Genomic DNA, 14,579 nt, shown 5'->3' on the forward strand with positions numbered 1-14,579 from the left:
TGACCTGCTAAAAATTTCTGGGCATCCAAGTTTGAAGTTTCTTTTTTTTTTTTTTTTTAAGATTTATTTATTACATACAAGAACTGGGGTGCAGGCCAGAGGTGTGAAGGGTGAGAGGATTCACCAGAGACAGAGTGGGGAGCAGAACAGGCAGACTGACTGAAACACACTGCTGAGGGGAGCAGCGGGTGAGTCAGGAGAGGTCTGCTGCATCATGTGGGTTTCTCACTGGCCAGCCGGGGATCGATCTCGTGCTGCAGAGGCTGCAGATAGCTTCATATGCTGCGTTTTAACCCCATGCGCCACCAGGGAGGCCCTGAAGTTTCTTTAGTTATATATTTTAACTTAATGAAAGTAATACACACTCATTTTAGAGAAATGATCAAATACAGATAGATGAAAAGATATAAAAATTACATACAATCCTGCCACTCAGAGATAGCCTATGTAGTCACTTTGTATATAATTCTCTTTAAAAAATGTATATACCTATTTTTTCATCTTTTTCAACTTTCTATATATAGACACATAAAATGTACACATTATTATTGTTTTGCAGTCCTGTAGGCTCTAGACACATCGTTTTGTAATCTCATTTTTCAAGTAGTTTACAATATTATACTTTTCCATGTCATTTAATATGCTTCCTCAACATCATTCCCCAAGAGTTGCCTGGTATTTCATTATATGAATAATTAATTGAACCAAGCTCTCATTTTGGAAATCTAGGTCATTTCCAGATTTTTTTTGCACATATCTTGATTTCTCTATGGGGATAAGCTCCTAGAACTGGAACCTACTAGTATCCTGTTAGATGGCTTCAAACTGGGTCTTCCACCCCTGTTCTTTGTGGTCACCAGGCAGCTGAGTTAGTCAAGGCATAACAGTGGAAGAGTCTGCCACTCTGACCCCTGGCTCTGAGGAGGTCTCCGAAGCCCACTTCTCCCTTTTCTAGGACTAAGGACTCTCTCTGTGTGACCAGCCATTGTTCCAACCATTGTCATGAGTTTGCTTTCAAAATACATAAATGACAGCCTGAAAAGTTTAGTTTTAGCCAATTTGCAAAACGTTTTCAAGTAAAATTTGTAACCCCACCCCATTTTGTTGCATGTGTTTAAACAATTTTGTGTATGGCACATATTAGGTCATTATGAATTTCAATATTAATGCATTTATATTTCATATTCATGGCCCTTATCAATTCTGATTCATGTCTTGGATGATATTTGTCTACCTAGACTTGATTTTCATGGTTGGATTATATGCCAAGAATTCTTTGCTTGCTGGTTGTTTGGAACCAGAATAAATTTACCCATCAAAGCAATGTTATGCCAGCACATAAAATCCTTGGATCTTAAACACAGCTGAAATATAAATCAATTCTTGGATCAAGACTCCAGCTCTCCCCCTACAGATTATGCTCCATTATGCTTTGCCCAGAAGGAAAGTTCCTCAAACTAGCCAGCTCCCTTCCCCCTGACCAGTCCTTTCCGGAAAGACACTGAGCTGTTGAGCCCCAGATCCATTTGGGGACAGTACCTCCCGTTGGGTTTGAAAACCAGTGCTTGGCTGCATGGGGGAAACCTTACCCTCAGGAGTTCTAGCTTGACTTTCGCTGGCTCAGGTTCTTTACAACAACAAAGAAGGTCCAGCTGGGACGGGGCCACATGGGAGCTGCAAGTCCAAGAAGCCCCATGGGTACAGACTCCCTCTGAAGACACTTTGGTCAGTGACTTGGATCTAGTGACTTGACAGTGACTCAGGCTTCACCTCCTTGGGAGACTCCTCCTGTGTTGGTGCCCCCCTGTGTCTTCCCTGAGGCTCATGTGTCACTGCAGCACATGCAGCTGCTGGCTTACTGGTCTGCCCCTTTCCCTGCTTCTGGGGGTCTCAGTCCTGGCTATACTAGTTGTCTAGAGATCCCTGAAGAAACCCTCAAAGCACTACCCCTGTCCTGTCAAAGCAAAATTCTGGGGATGCAATCTACACATCAGGGTGTTTTAAAAGCTCTTTAGGGAACTGTGATGTCTGCGAGGATTTAGGAACTCTTCCTAAAAGATGAGCTCCTTGAGAGCAGGGGACAGACAGACTTACCACTGGTGTTAAATGAGTTAATAAAGCTCCCACAATAGTGTCTGGACACATTCAGTTCTTAGCATTTTTCTGTTGCTATCAGCAGTGGCAGCAGCAGTGGTACTGTTCCCTTGGCCGGTACAGTTCTTGGCCTATGGTAGGGTCCTCACCACCCATTCAACTTACATAAATTAAATTGCATATGTGGAAGACAAAGAGGAGACAGAGGCAGAGAGAAATGTCTTAGAAGCCTGGGTGATGCCAGGGACACCCCCACCCCCAGTAGACATAGAACGCTGGAAAATGCCCAAAATGGGAGGGCTGTCTCTATCGTGTCCATCAGTCGTTGTCCTAGCTGTCCTGAGGTGTGAGCTTTCCTACTCTGTATACAGGAACCATAAGCTGTTTTGGGGAGCCTGGACTGTTTTTACACAATGTGGCTGTAGGAGGAATTTGCTGGGAGTTCTGTTCCTGGCTCTGCCATCTTTGGCTGTGTGCATTGGAGTGAGTCACCTCCAGCTCCTGGGCCATTCTTCTCCAAAGCGGGCTTCAGTTCTCTGGGCTTGAAACATGGATGAGGTCCATTTGATACCGTTTTTTTTTTTTTTTTTCCCAGCTTCTGTGACCCTCACAATCCAGGCTCCCATCACGACCATGTGACCTCATCCAGGCTGCCCAGCCCCCATTGGGTTTCCAGGCTCTCACCTCACCAAGAGCCCATGAAACTCTGGTAGCCCCCCACGCCTAGTTGGTTCAGGGAGCTGTTAGTCTTAGCCTTGGATAGTTGAGCAGCCACGTCAGCTGGCAAGGCGTGCTGGAAACTAGCTGCCATTTATACTTTGGCCCAAAGGAAAATGCAGAGCTGAGGCCAAGGGAGAGGGGAGCACCAAACCCTAGTCTCCTCACCCCTGGATGTCCATTTTGGGGAATAAAGAGAATGCCAGGGGTCCATTTTAAGCACTGGGGCTTTCAAATAAAAAGGAATCATATGACTTTTCACTCAGCCAGCCTGGCCTTTGCCCTAACTGTATCCATCAAGGGAGGCTTCCTGGCCTGGCAGTTCATCCTTCTAGCTGGACAGAGGCCACGGTCATACAGCCCCCAGCACGGTGAAAACAGGGCATGAAGCGCTAATCAAACACACATGGTGCTCCGATCAATTTAAAATATACAAAACCAATTCAAGGAGTGAGATCAATTCCTATTAGAGATGAAATAACACAATTGCCAACATTCTCTTTGTGCTTATATTATTTTAAATCAGCATCTATGGGTAAGCCCGTGAATTTTCATTTTAACTTCATACAGATATGTTCTGCTGGGACTTAACATGGCATTAAAAATTGTGGCATGGCAATTCTTTTCAACTGTTGTCCATATGGGACTGCCATGCACTAGTTCTAGCTTCTTCTGGTTTTGCTCTTGATTTGACAATAGTGGGCTGGTCTAAGTATTTGTGGTTTCCTGGGTTAAGAGTTTAATGGGACTCAACCCACTCCCGAGTTGCCATTAAGTTCACCATCTAGTTGGTGACTTCACACAAACTAGTAATACAGCAACACCCTCTCTTTGGGCGGGGTAGCAGTCTCTACCCAACACATTTTTGGTCTGGGATGTTTCTCCCCAGACCTGCTCCTCCTTTTCTGCATCCTCTCTCTTCCTTGATCTCTCACATCCAGTCAGCCAGCCTATTGCTTTCACCTCCCACCAGAGAGCAAACCTCCACTCCTCTGCCCTGGACTCCACAGTAGCTTCCTGTCTACCTGGAGGATGCTGTCACACAGCCACTCCCATTACCTCAGCAGATTGGGTGGCCACACCATCCCCCATGCACAAGTCTCCACGGCCTCCCAATCCTCAGCAGTACCCACGCTGTCCCTCCTATCCACCAGGCACTCCACTCACTGTGTTCTAATCACATCAGCTGTTTGGGGTTATATTTTCTTCAGGGCTGACAGAGTTCTTTCCATTCAAGGTTGTGGGACCAAGCTCTTCAACTGTCTGGCAGGACAAGCTCCCTGGTCCAATCCCAACAAACTTTCACTCATCCTCAGAGGCCTCCCTGACTACATCAACCACATTCCCACACTCTATTGGTTAAGTGTTTAGTCATAGTAGATATCTAACACCTCTCAGCTCTCTTCCTTAAGACAGTGCCGTGAGGACAGTGTTTTCTGCCATTGCTGTAGCTTCACACCTAGCACCACACCCTATATCTAGTAAGTGCTTAATACACATTCACTGAACAAGTAATACTTTATCCCACATGGGCAGACTTATTCTCTGAAGACCCTGGATTTTTGTTTTGCTTTCCCTCCATAAATACCTTTCTCTTCTTTCTGACCGATTCAGTCTTATGAATCAAGATTCCTGAGACAATGGACTTCTCCCTGGAGGAATAATTTGTGAAGGAAACTCGTCACCCTGTCACTCAGGTCCCATCTCTCTCTGGCCCATCTTCAAAACTTCTAGAACTACCTGTCGGTGTAGGTCTCAGGGTCTTTCTGCGGCCACTGGACTCGGGCACAAGTTAGACTCCAGTGGTGCTTTAAGATATTTTAAATGTTGCTTCTGCTCACACAACACTGCCCTTCAGTGATGTCTCTACAACACTCATGTTGCTAGGAGCTTACCTATGACTTTAGTTTTCTTCAGCCTTGTATTTTTAGTTGGCCTATTCCTGTTCAAGGACGTCCCACCCCCACCACCTTGGAGTAGTTGTTCTTCTTAGCCTCAGGAGATTGGAACTTCCATGGTTTCTCTTCCCTTGAAGTAAGTTTTACAAATCAGGAAATCTCAGATATCAGTGTGCCTAATTTCTACCTTTTGATAAACATATCTATTGTATAGTACTGACTGCTTGGTCAGACATATCTATCTGGGGGAAGCAGTTGGGAGAGAAACCAATCCTGTTGTCTTCAAAATCATCACTCCTCTTCCTGTCTTCCAGTTTTCGGAGAAAAAAATTGGGAGCTACTCAAAGGTTTCTGAGTTCACTGTTTATGTTTGGGAATGTGCACACAGATACCTACTTTTCCTCTTACCACCAGCATGTCTAGCTCATTTTTGTTACCGTTTTGATAAATTCAGCAACTTCCTTAAGTTTTCATAGCCTATATAAAAGAAATCACTTTTTTCATAGTATTATTCTAGTTTAAAAGAACTTCAAAGGTCTTCATTGCTCATTGGTGCTCATTTCTCACCCAGGAAACACATGGAGCAGACATTAAGTTTGAAGGACCATTTTGAATTATTCAGTAACAACCTAAGCCTCTATACAGGAATCCAAGCCACAGAGATCAGACTCTGGAGCCAGACTCTGCAAACCCTCTTCTCAAAGGTGTGTGACCTCTGCCGCTTTATCTGTAAAACCTGTATAAGACCTACCTTATTGGATTGGAAAGAGTTAAGGAGAGGCTTGGGAAAGTGCCTGGCATAGTAAGCATTCAATTATATTATCTGGACTTGATGTTTAGAGTGTAGATCATGCCATGAGGGCACAGGTTCATGTCTGATTTATTTACTGTATCTCCAGGTCCTGGAACAGTGCCTGTCATATACCACTCAAATATTTGGTGGATGAGTTAATCCAATATATGTTTAGTCCAGCCAAATAAATACTGCCATTCCTGGGTTAAAGTTGTCTTGTCTCATGTGCGTCCCACTGCCAGTAACATCATATTGGTTACTCACAACCATTCAATACCCCATTAACATACCATTAGTATGAGGCCTTCCCTGATGATGCCAGGAGGAAATAATTTCCCCATAGAATCTGTACTCATGGCACAATGTGTAAGCTACTTCAGTACTAACACTCCTATTTTTTAATCAACTTGAGGAAATTACCATGCCATTTATTATGCAACACTAGAACATTACTTGACCGTCTATTTTACACATGGTTTTTAAAAACGGACAGCTGCAATAACCATAGGCTAGCATTTGACCTAGGTTTGAAGCAGTTGGGAATAGTATAGTTATAATACATCTTACAAGATTCAGTATGCTCAAATAAGGTAATGTATACATACTCTAAGAGAACTGAAATTTCATTGTTATTGAAAACAGCATACTTAGCCTTATATACCTATGGAAACACAAGGAACAGACCTTAAGTTTGAAGGACCATTTTGAATTATTCAGTAACAACCTAAGCCTCTATACAGGATGATGCTGAGAAACACTTCATAATAATAAAAAAGGGTGTCAAGTGTACTTTTGTAACATTTTGTTGTGATCCTTATAACCAATGTTGGTGATTGTGAAAATTACAGTATCTTCACTTTGCCTATGATGGAAAAAAGTGAGTCTTCAAGTTCCACAGTAAGGGAGAGCAATGGGACATCAACTTGATAAAAATAATTTGCCATAGTTAAGCAGGATACAAAAAACCCTAAGAACTTTGGAAATGTTCAGACCTTGAGTATTTTGTTTTAATAATGTTGCAAGACTGATAGGGATTGTCAGCAGTTTTTAGTTTACGTTGTGTTAATATTTCTAAACAATATTCCACATTTGGCCAGGGCCTGGCACTCCATTCTAGATCAGTGGTGTACCTTCCAGCAGGGAGTTCGGAGCTGGCTGCATATACACACACGTGTCCCATAAGGCATTTTGTCTGTCTTTGGACTGGGCAGCACATGGGCTCATGCTGGCCTTCTACAAATCCCAATGCAGAATTCCAGAGAAATCCCTTGGCCTAGAATACAGGAGCGCTACATGTTGTCATGGTTTAGAATGTAAAAGACAAGCAAATGTCAAGTCTGTATTCTTCTGTGGCCAGTCCTACTGAAATTGTTTTCTAGACTCGGGTTAATTAAAGGGTATCCTTATGGCTTAGAGATTGCTTTCTCTCTCTTTTGTTGTTTCTGAGAAATTCCTTTACTGAGATTCCAGTCCTGTCTACTTACCTACTCTGAGGTGAAAACTATTACCAGGTTCACAAAGTTACAGCAACTCTAGTTAACTAGAGTTGCAGTTAACTACAACTACAGTGTAGACACTGTAACTCAAGTTACAGTATCACTTCTTTTAAAATCATTCGAAGTAACAGAATAGCTCAGGAATTTTACAGAAGTTGAGGCTATGTTCAGAGATTTTCAACTACTGTCCTGAATTGTACACAGATGGCAGGTTGTTTTTTAAAACTTTCACCAGGGTCAGATCACCTAACTTAGTTTTCTATTTCCATAAAGTCAGTTAAAAATTCAGAGTAATAAAACAACTGTTAAGTGTATCATGATTGATAAGGTGACTAAATACCAACAACTTATAGAGTAGGGACAACATGGCTGCTATCCTGCCAGATTTCTGGCCTATCACAGCAGCAGAGGCAAGTGGAACCCCGGAGCCCAAGAGAGACACTAAATAAACCCAGACTTTATAGAATTGATAGTTGCCATTTCAGAAGATAAGAAAATAGGATGGGAGGATTAGGTCCACGGACCACTCTACAGTTGATTACTAGCTGCCACTCTTTCTCTTAAAAAACATTTTTCTGTTTATCTTAGAGCTGGATGATTCATTTTCTGTCTTTCGCTTTCTAAGATAAACACGTAAGTTACTCAATATCAGGTTCTAAGTAAGACTATTAATCTTCTCAAATATTTAAGAAGGCCATTTTTGGTCTCTCCAGAAGCTATTCCTCCCAAATCCAAGTTAGTACATTTAATCGTTTGAGCATTCTGCTGAATCAGTTAGCTAACTGGATCAGTTATCTAACGGTGATACAATTCTGGTACCCAGGATTCTGATGGGAGATCCACTTACTGGACTTCAAGCCATGTACCAGCAAGCACATGGCCTTGAAAAGCAAGTCCCTGTAAGAGATGTGATGTCTACAGATATTCGGTATGGTTTTGACCTAAGATGTACGTACGGCTGTATTACATTTTGCACAAGAAAATGGAAATGATCAATTTAAGTTCCAAAAAATTAAATTTTCTCTACCACTGTAAAAATGAAATTATACACAGCAAAGTAAGAGTTTTCAGATTTGCCTCACCCAAACAGACATGCAGTAAGTAAAGGTATTTTAGACAAAAACACAGAAAGAAAATATTTCAAAGACATGCAACTCTTATTTAAAGCTCAGGACCTACCACTTAAATTTGGGAATGAAACAATAGCAATTGCCCTTTAATATAAGTATTGTATTAATATAAATATTGTATTTTGGAGACCATGATAATAATTTAGAGAAATACAACCAAAGGCTATTTTCAAAGACTATCAGATTTGCTGTGTCTTAATGTCATAAAGAATGAAGGTGACACAATTCTACATGAATAACACAGAACATGAAGTTCCAAGTATTATACCCATTCTGCAAACCCCCCAAATTCCAAAAAAAGGGAATCTAAAGTTTAGCCTGTCTCAGTTATTATTTAATCACCTTGTATTTCTTTTTATTACTAGGACTTGCTATATTGGAAGACCACTAAGAAGTCAAAAGTTATAAATATTACCAATTGTTAAAAACAACAAAAGAGAGTTTAAGAAAGAATATATTTGAACAACATAAACAAACAAAAAAAGGTATTACACAAGAAAAAATAATGTAACAATTTATGTAAGTACCTAACATATGAGCATGCTCTTACATCTAAAACAAAAAATAAAAAGGTAACATCGGTACTATATATATATATCTGACAAGTGTGCATTAAAGAATTCTCTAATATAAAACATTTAAAATGTGGAGAATAATTTTTCAAGATAAAGAAAACAATTGTTAAGATAGGCACACCCAACAATTCTTATAAAAACATGCTTGTAGAAGATAAAATTCATCTGAGCACTCATTTCTCAGAGGTGCAAAAGTTAATGAGCTGTTCATCACTGGATTCTGCCTTGCACTTTTGCATTATTTGAGTCTCAACACTGATTGGTAGGAGTTATGAATTACATGTAACTGTTCTCTTTCTGCCAAGATTCTATTTACCATGAACACTTGAAACAGCAATATTATAAATGTCATTTCTCTAGGTCTTTCTTTTTTAAGGAGGCACTATATTTAGAAAATAGTTACGATAAGCAAATAGTGCTTTGGAAAATCTGAAACTCCAAATCAATGTGCTCCATCAAATATAGCAGATTTAAGAAGCCCTAACTGAAAAGAACACAAATGTAAAAAGTTGATAAAATTAAAGATTATAAAACTGGTTTATTGTAAAAGCAATTCAAGAATACCCAGTTAAAATCTTATCCCAATGCTACCCAATACAACCAAGAAGCAGTTAAACACTTTTACATTAAAAACAAGGACATTAAACAAGAAAGACCACATCAAGGCTGTGATTCAAATTTGGGAAGAGAAGACTCTCAGGTCTCCTTCAGGTCAGTATGGAGTACACAATATCAGAGCACTGTGTTAGAGGCCACGGTGCCACTACAACATTGAGGTATAACTGGACAAATTAAAGTTGAGGGGGAATGAAGAACTCCATGTTCTAGTTCTGTGGGTGCACTTAAAAGTGATTGAAATTTTAGGAACAACTGCCTTTAGTGACAGCTAGACGCAAGACAAGTCTTTATTAAGGAAAAGAAGCTTATAAAGTTCTCTATCAAGGTCCCGCTAAGTCTTCACAAATCCCGTCCTACTTTCCCACCCTCCCCTAATCTAAACCTACTTTACTGATATATAAGATCATTATAAATTTGTGGCTTACTGGCAAACTGCAGGCACTCCTTCCAAGTAGCTTCGATCTTCTACACATGAAACAACCAACATGCTGTAGCATTCACATACTCAATTACGTATTCTAGGTAGAATTTCATGATTACTCTAAAAAAAGAATCAATGCATCTTGAACAGTGGCCATTTCACCTCAGACTTAACTCAAGATTTAATCTTTCTGCTGTTCTTAATAAAAGCCTTAGTCGATTATTACGAATGATCAACCTATGAATCATAATATACAACAGTGATTGCATTATTTTTGAGCGCTGAACACAATATAAAACTTCCTTCCAACTTTCGCACACCTCTAAACTGAAGGGTCAGAATACTTGGATTTTGTAATTAGGGGAAAAAAAAACCCCAACACCCTATTTCCCCAAGCTGAGGTTTTTCATAGCAGTTTTAGCCGGGGCCGGGGGCGGGGAGGGGGATGCTTTTATGTCTGTTATAAACCCTAGAAAATAAGGGCTTATTCTAGAAATACTGAAAGACCCTTAATCACAGAAGTGGCTAGCTGGTGCCACCATAATCATAACCAACCATTACTTCATAGCTTATACTGAAGAGTTGATTCATGCTCATTTTGTTCCTTTAAAAAATACTCTTTGGAAACCATTATTACTCCCGTAGATACATACTCTAGTTATATCTCTTCCTGGAAAAATAAAAGGATAATCATGATTATCTCTATTTCTTTGCTAAATTTAACTACTAATATACATCTATTAATCTGATCACTTTACTAGCTAACTCAGACCTTACAGTATCTTATATACTGCCCAGGGGTAAATTCTCAGCATACAGAAGTAGGAGCAAGTAAGAACAATCTTGTAAGCAATATTTCAATCTAGTCTTCAATGCATTCATTGCAAGTGAGAGCAAAAGTACTAGAATTTATTTCCAAAACTAAGGTGAAGGTAAACTTTCAAAGCTAAAGGAAGGTAAAACCACTATATAAAAAGTTAATTTGTCATGTACATTATGAACCTACTCGATTTCCCATCAAGACTTACCATTAGTCCAAGGGAGTAATAAGGGGAAAATAAAGCCATTTCTTGTTTACTTCTTTCAAATTCATTAAGTAACATTACCATACAGCCAGAGCGTACACAGTACTCCTCTAGGCACTAATCCCTAAACTACCTCAAACCTGAAGACAGCCCCAACAGACATAAACTGCTCCAACTATGAAATATAAACTACTAATCATGTATTCTAAACGCATACATTCAAATCTACCACTTTAAAATAAACTAGAAAGTAGGGAAAGCTAGGAAAAAAAGATACATTCTGCTATCACACTATGATAAACATTCTAAGTGTGTGTGTGGGTATACATGAAAGAGAGCAGATAATCAAGATTTAAATAAAATGGTAAAAACAATCAGGAAATGTAGATTTTTACCAAAGGAACTACAATAACCATCCTGTGCTACAACTATAAACAGATTTACTACTACGGTAATTTGCCTAGGCTGGTTGGGTGGGGGTAGTGGGAACTAAAAAATCCAACCAAAACAAAGCAAAACAAAATAAACCCACAGTAAAACCCACCAAAACCTATACTAGAGTATGTGGCAATAATTAATATATTTCTATGGAAATTGTCTCATGCCTTATAAGCTCCTAAAATAAAATCAAGGTCACTATGTGACTAATCATAGCACTAGTAGGGAAAAACAACACTGAAAGTAAAACAGTCTTCAGCCTTGGTTTCAGCTATCTCTTCAAATCACCATTAAGAACTTAATATCAGATACAACATTTTTGGCTTGTCAGACCAGTAAGTCATGCTTTTCTACTGGTCAAAGGCAGCTGAAGAAACAATTGCTTGAACAAACTAAATGCTGTGACATGAAGCATTTGACTTCCAAGTCTGAGTGTGTAGTTAAAATGATCGGTGACCACCTAACTGGGCAAAAGGAATGGCATCCATCATCCAAACAGGCTCACTTCCCCCAGCCCCCAAACAAACAGTAGTTATAATAGCAAAAGAAACAAAAAAGGGTTTTTTGATTCTTTAGGGCCAACTATGTAAGAGGTCAGCAATATATTAACAGCAGCAATGGACAAGGAAGAACAAAATAGTGGATGAAAGAATCTTGCTGGACGTTTGTTCATCTTTTTCTGTATTAGCCAGAATATTGCCAACTGGCTTATTTGGAAACTTCAGGTATATATGTCTTATCTCCTTAGATCCTTCACAGATTATGAATGCAGTCTACCTGAGGGGCTCTATAACCATGTAAGAAAGCTTTCTTTATCTAGCTTGGTGGCAGCCAAAACGGACTCCATGTCATTAAGGATGTCAGAGCTCAAAGCTTCCTGCAGACTTGGCATCAACTCCTCTCCTTCTATGTTCATTCCATCTCCCTCCAGTGTTCCAAGGTCCACATTTGTTCCAGGAAGGGCCTCCAGGTAGTCTGGAAAACGGTTCTGTTGTGAGGGTAGGGTGCTTTGGTTGATTGTATCACCTAGTGGGAGCAGAGAGAGACAATCAGGTCCTCTTGGGAAAGCTGCAGCAGAGTCATATCATGTGTACAGAGAGAACACTGCAATCTGACCTCCTAAAAGGTCAGAGTTCATCTGAGGTCAAACAACCAAAAATCAAAGAGGTACACCAAGTGTACTTTTGCTTCAACATTTTTCAGATCATCAACCAATAATTTGATTATTACCATGTGCTGACCACTGAAGAAGGTCATGGAAAAAAAAAATTCCCTGAAAAATTTTACAGGAAGAGAAAGGATAAGCAAATCTGCTGCACAACAGCTGCACTGCTTGACTTCTGCAGACATTCACTCCCACAAGGAGAAGAAAAAGAAAAAGAGATGGCACAGAGCCTTAAGTATACTTTGGGGGACACTAGAATGAAACAAAAAGACTGGATAAAACGGTTTTCCACTCCTGGAGACTCCCATTCACTAACAAGTGTCCCAAACTTATTTGGCCACAGAATCTTTTTTGCACATGATATTTTGAAACATTAACATTCCTTAGGATTTCAGTGGAATATACTTCCAGAAAAAGTGTACATGAACCATTAAGTGCTCTAGGGGATGAGAAGAGAGAATAGGGAGGAGAAGAGCAAGGAAAGGTGTGAATGAAACAGAGTTGCAGTGACTTCTAAGGATGATTTAAGGTTTAGGTAAGCAGAGGGGTTGGGGTTGGGTTTTAGGAAGCATCACAGCTGTGAGCTGATGAGCACAGGCTCAAAAGGCGTGCCAGACACTCTCAGAAGTTGTCAGCTAAAGAACTAGCTAGCTGGCGAACAGTGTCATTTCCCTGCCAACTCATACCCTGATAGTTGCCAAGTCCGGGATAATCAAAGGCCACAGTTTGAGAAATGATTCCATAGTTACTCCTGTGAGGCAGGAGATATTTCTTAGCTCCTTCGAGACTCCTGCAACTATTCCAACAGTTAAATAAGAGAGTCCCACCACAGCACATAGCCTTTCCCACATGGTTTCCTGAGCCCTATTCCCTGCTGGACTAGAAACCCAAGAGAAAAGAGGGAGGCAGACACTGACTCCTCCATAGAAACCTCATTCCAAATTAAGAATACAAATACACAATGATAGGGTCCTCAACTGCTTCACCAATTGGCTTAATACTTTAAGAGCTCAAAGAAGTCATATTACCTGTTTTGTTCAAAAAGAGTTAAGATAGCCACAATATTTAACAACTAGGAAAAGACTTAAATTACGGAGTGCCATGTAAAAATGAAGCAGGCTTGATTTGAACTGAAGTTAACAGAATTTCAGTGGGTTTTCTTCTGAATGACCCCTCTTCACAATCGCTCATTACATCTGTAATAAAAATGACAGTATCCAACTGAACCCAACCTGTATCCATCTCGTCAACACTGTTCAAGAAGTCATCTGGGGTTCGAGGCACACTGTAGCTGCTCATGCTCAGCCCGCTGTCCGTGCTCTCATCTCGAGAGTGGTAGGTGCCACTACAAAGAACGAGAGGGAAAGACCGATACAAAACATGTTTAACATGATCCCAAGGTGGTAAGAAACACCAGCTGAGGACCAGCGGGAGTCTCAAAGAGGATCAATGAACATCCCTGTGGCAATGTCCAGACCCAGTACCCTCCTCAGGGCCCATCCACAGCCCACTACTATAAAGTCACAGGCAAGTTAATCCTAATTGATGCTGGCAGCTTTAAGGGGCCAAAATCTAAGGTCCTGGGCTTGGTGACAATAAGGGGGAAAAAGGACACCATTTTTATAGCTGAAAGAAAATCCTCTGTCGAGGTATTCTCTCTGTAATGCCATTTGAATCTGGGCAATCCACACAGCTTACTTGTCTCAAGGCCTTAAGTCCCCTGAGTGGGGGAAGTACAGGTCAGAACAGACTCCCGGTGGGCGGTGAGACAGGTTCACACTAGACTCAGTAAATTCCTAGCTCTCATGCAGAGAGTCTAAGCCACGGAAAAAAATCAACCCAAAATAAAGAACCAGAATTCTTTTTTGGACTGGGCCAAAACAGATGAGTCACTGCTGATAAGAACTCCCCAAGTTTAATCCCTGCTTCCATTTAGGAGAAAATCCCAACACCTCAGCATACAGTAGAAGGTCTTATAATGCAATTGAAGAAAAAAATTTAAAAGCAAACAAACATGACAAAGCACTCACTTGAGAAATAAAAAACAGAAAACAAGAGCCAAGACAGATTTGTCCTATGTATCCTTAGACCTTTACTTTCATAAATAGAATGCTTTCCTAAGTTGGCATTGACTCTAAAATTTGAGGTTCCAGTAGTTCTAGAAAATAAAGTGTGAAATACAAGCAATTGCTGTCCTAATGGACTCTAA

At 40.3% G+C, this 14,579-nt stretch overlaps 1 protein-coding gene across 9 annotated transcripts in view; it reads right to left on the reverse strand.

The window, feature by feature from the left end:
- Nucleotides 1–11,992: 11,992 nt before the first annotated feature.
- YAP1 (Yes1 associated transcriptional regulator) overlaps nt 11,993–14,579 on the reverse strand; it is a gene marked incomplete at both ends in the record, with an annotated part of 103,887 nt that continues 101,300 nt past the window's right edge. For all 9 annotated transcript variants that reach the window (XM_084251278.1, XM_084251276.1, XM_084251277.1 and 6 more), the window contains 2 exons: nt 11,993–12,231; nt 13,603–13,715. In XM_084251278.1, the coding sequence (XP_084107404.1) occupies nt 11,993–12,231; nt 13,603–13,715 (352 nt within the window). The remainder of the gene's footprint in view (nt 12,232–13,602; nt 13,716–14,579) is intronic.

The sequence above is a fragment of the Talpa europaea genome, assembly GCF_964194135.1.
Source record: "Talpa europaea genome assembly, chromosome: 12".
NCBI classification, from domain to species: Eukaryota; Metazoa; Chordata; class Mammalia; order Eulipotyphla; family Talpidae; genus Talpa; species Talpa europaea.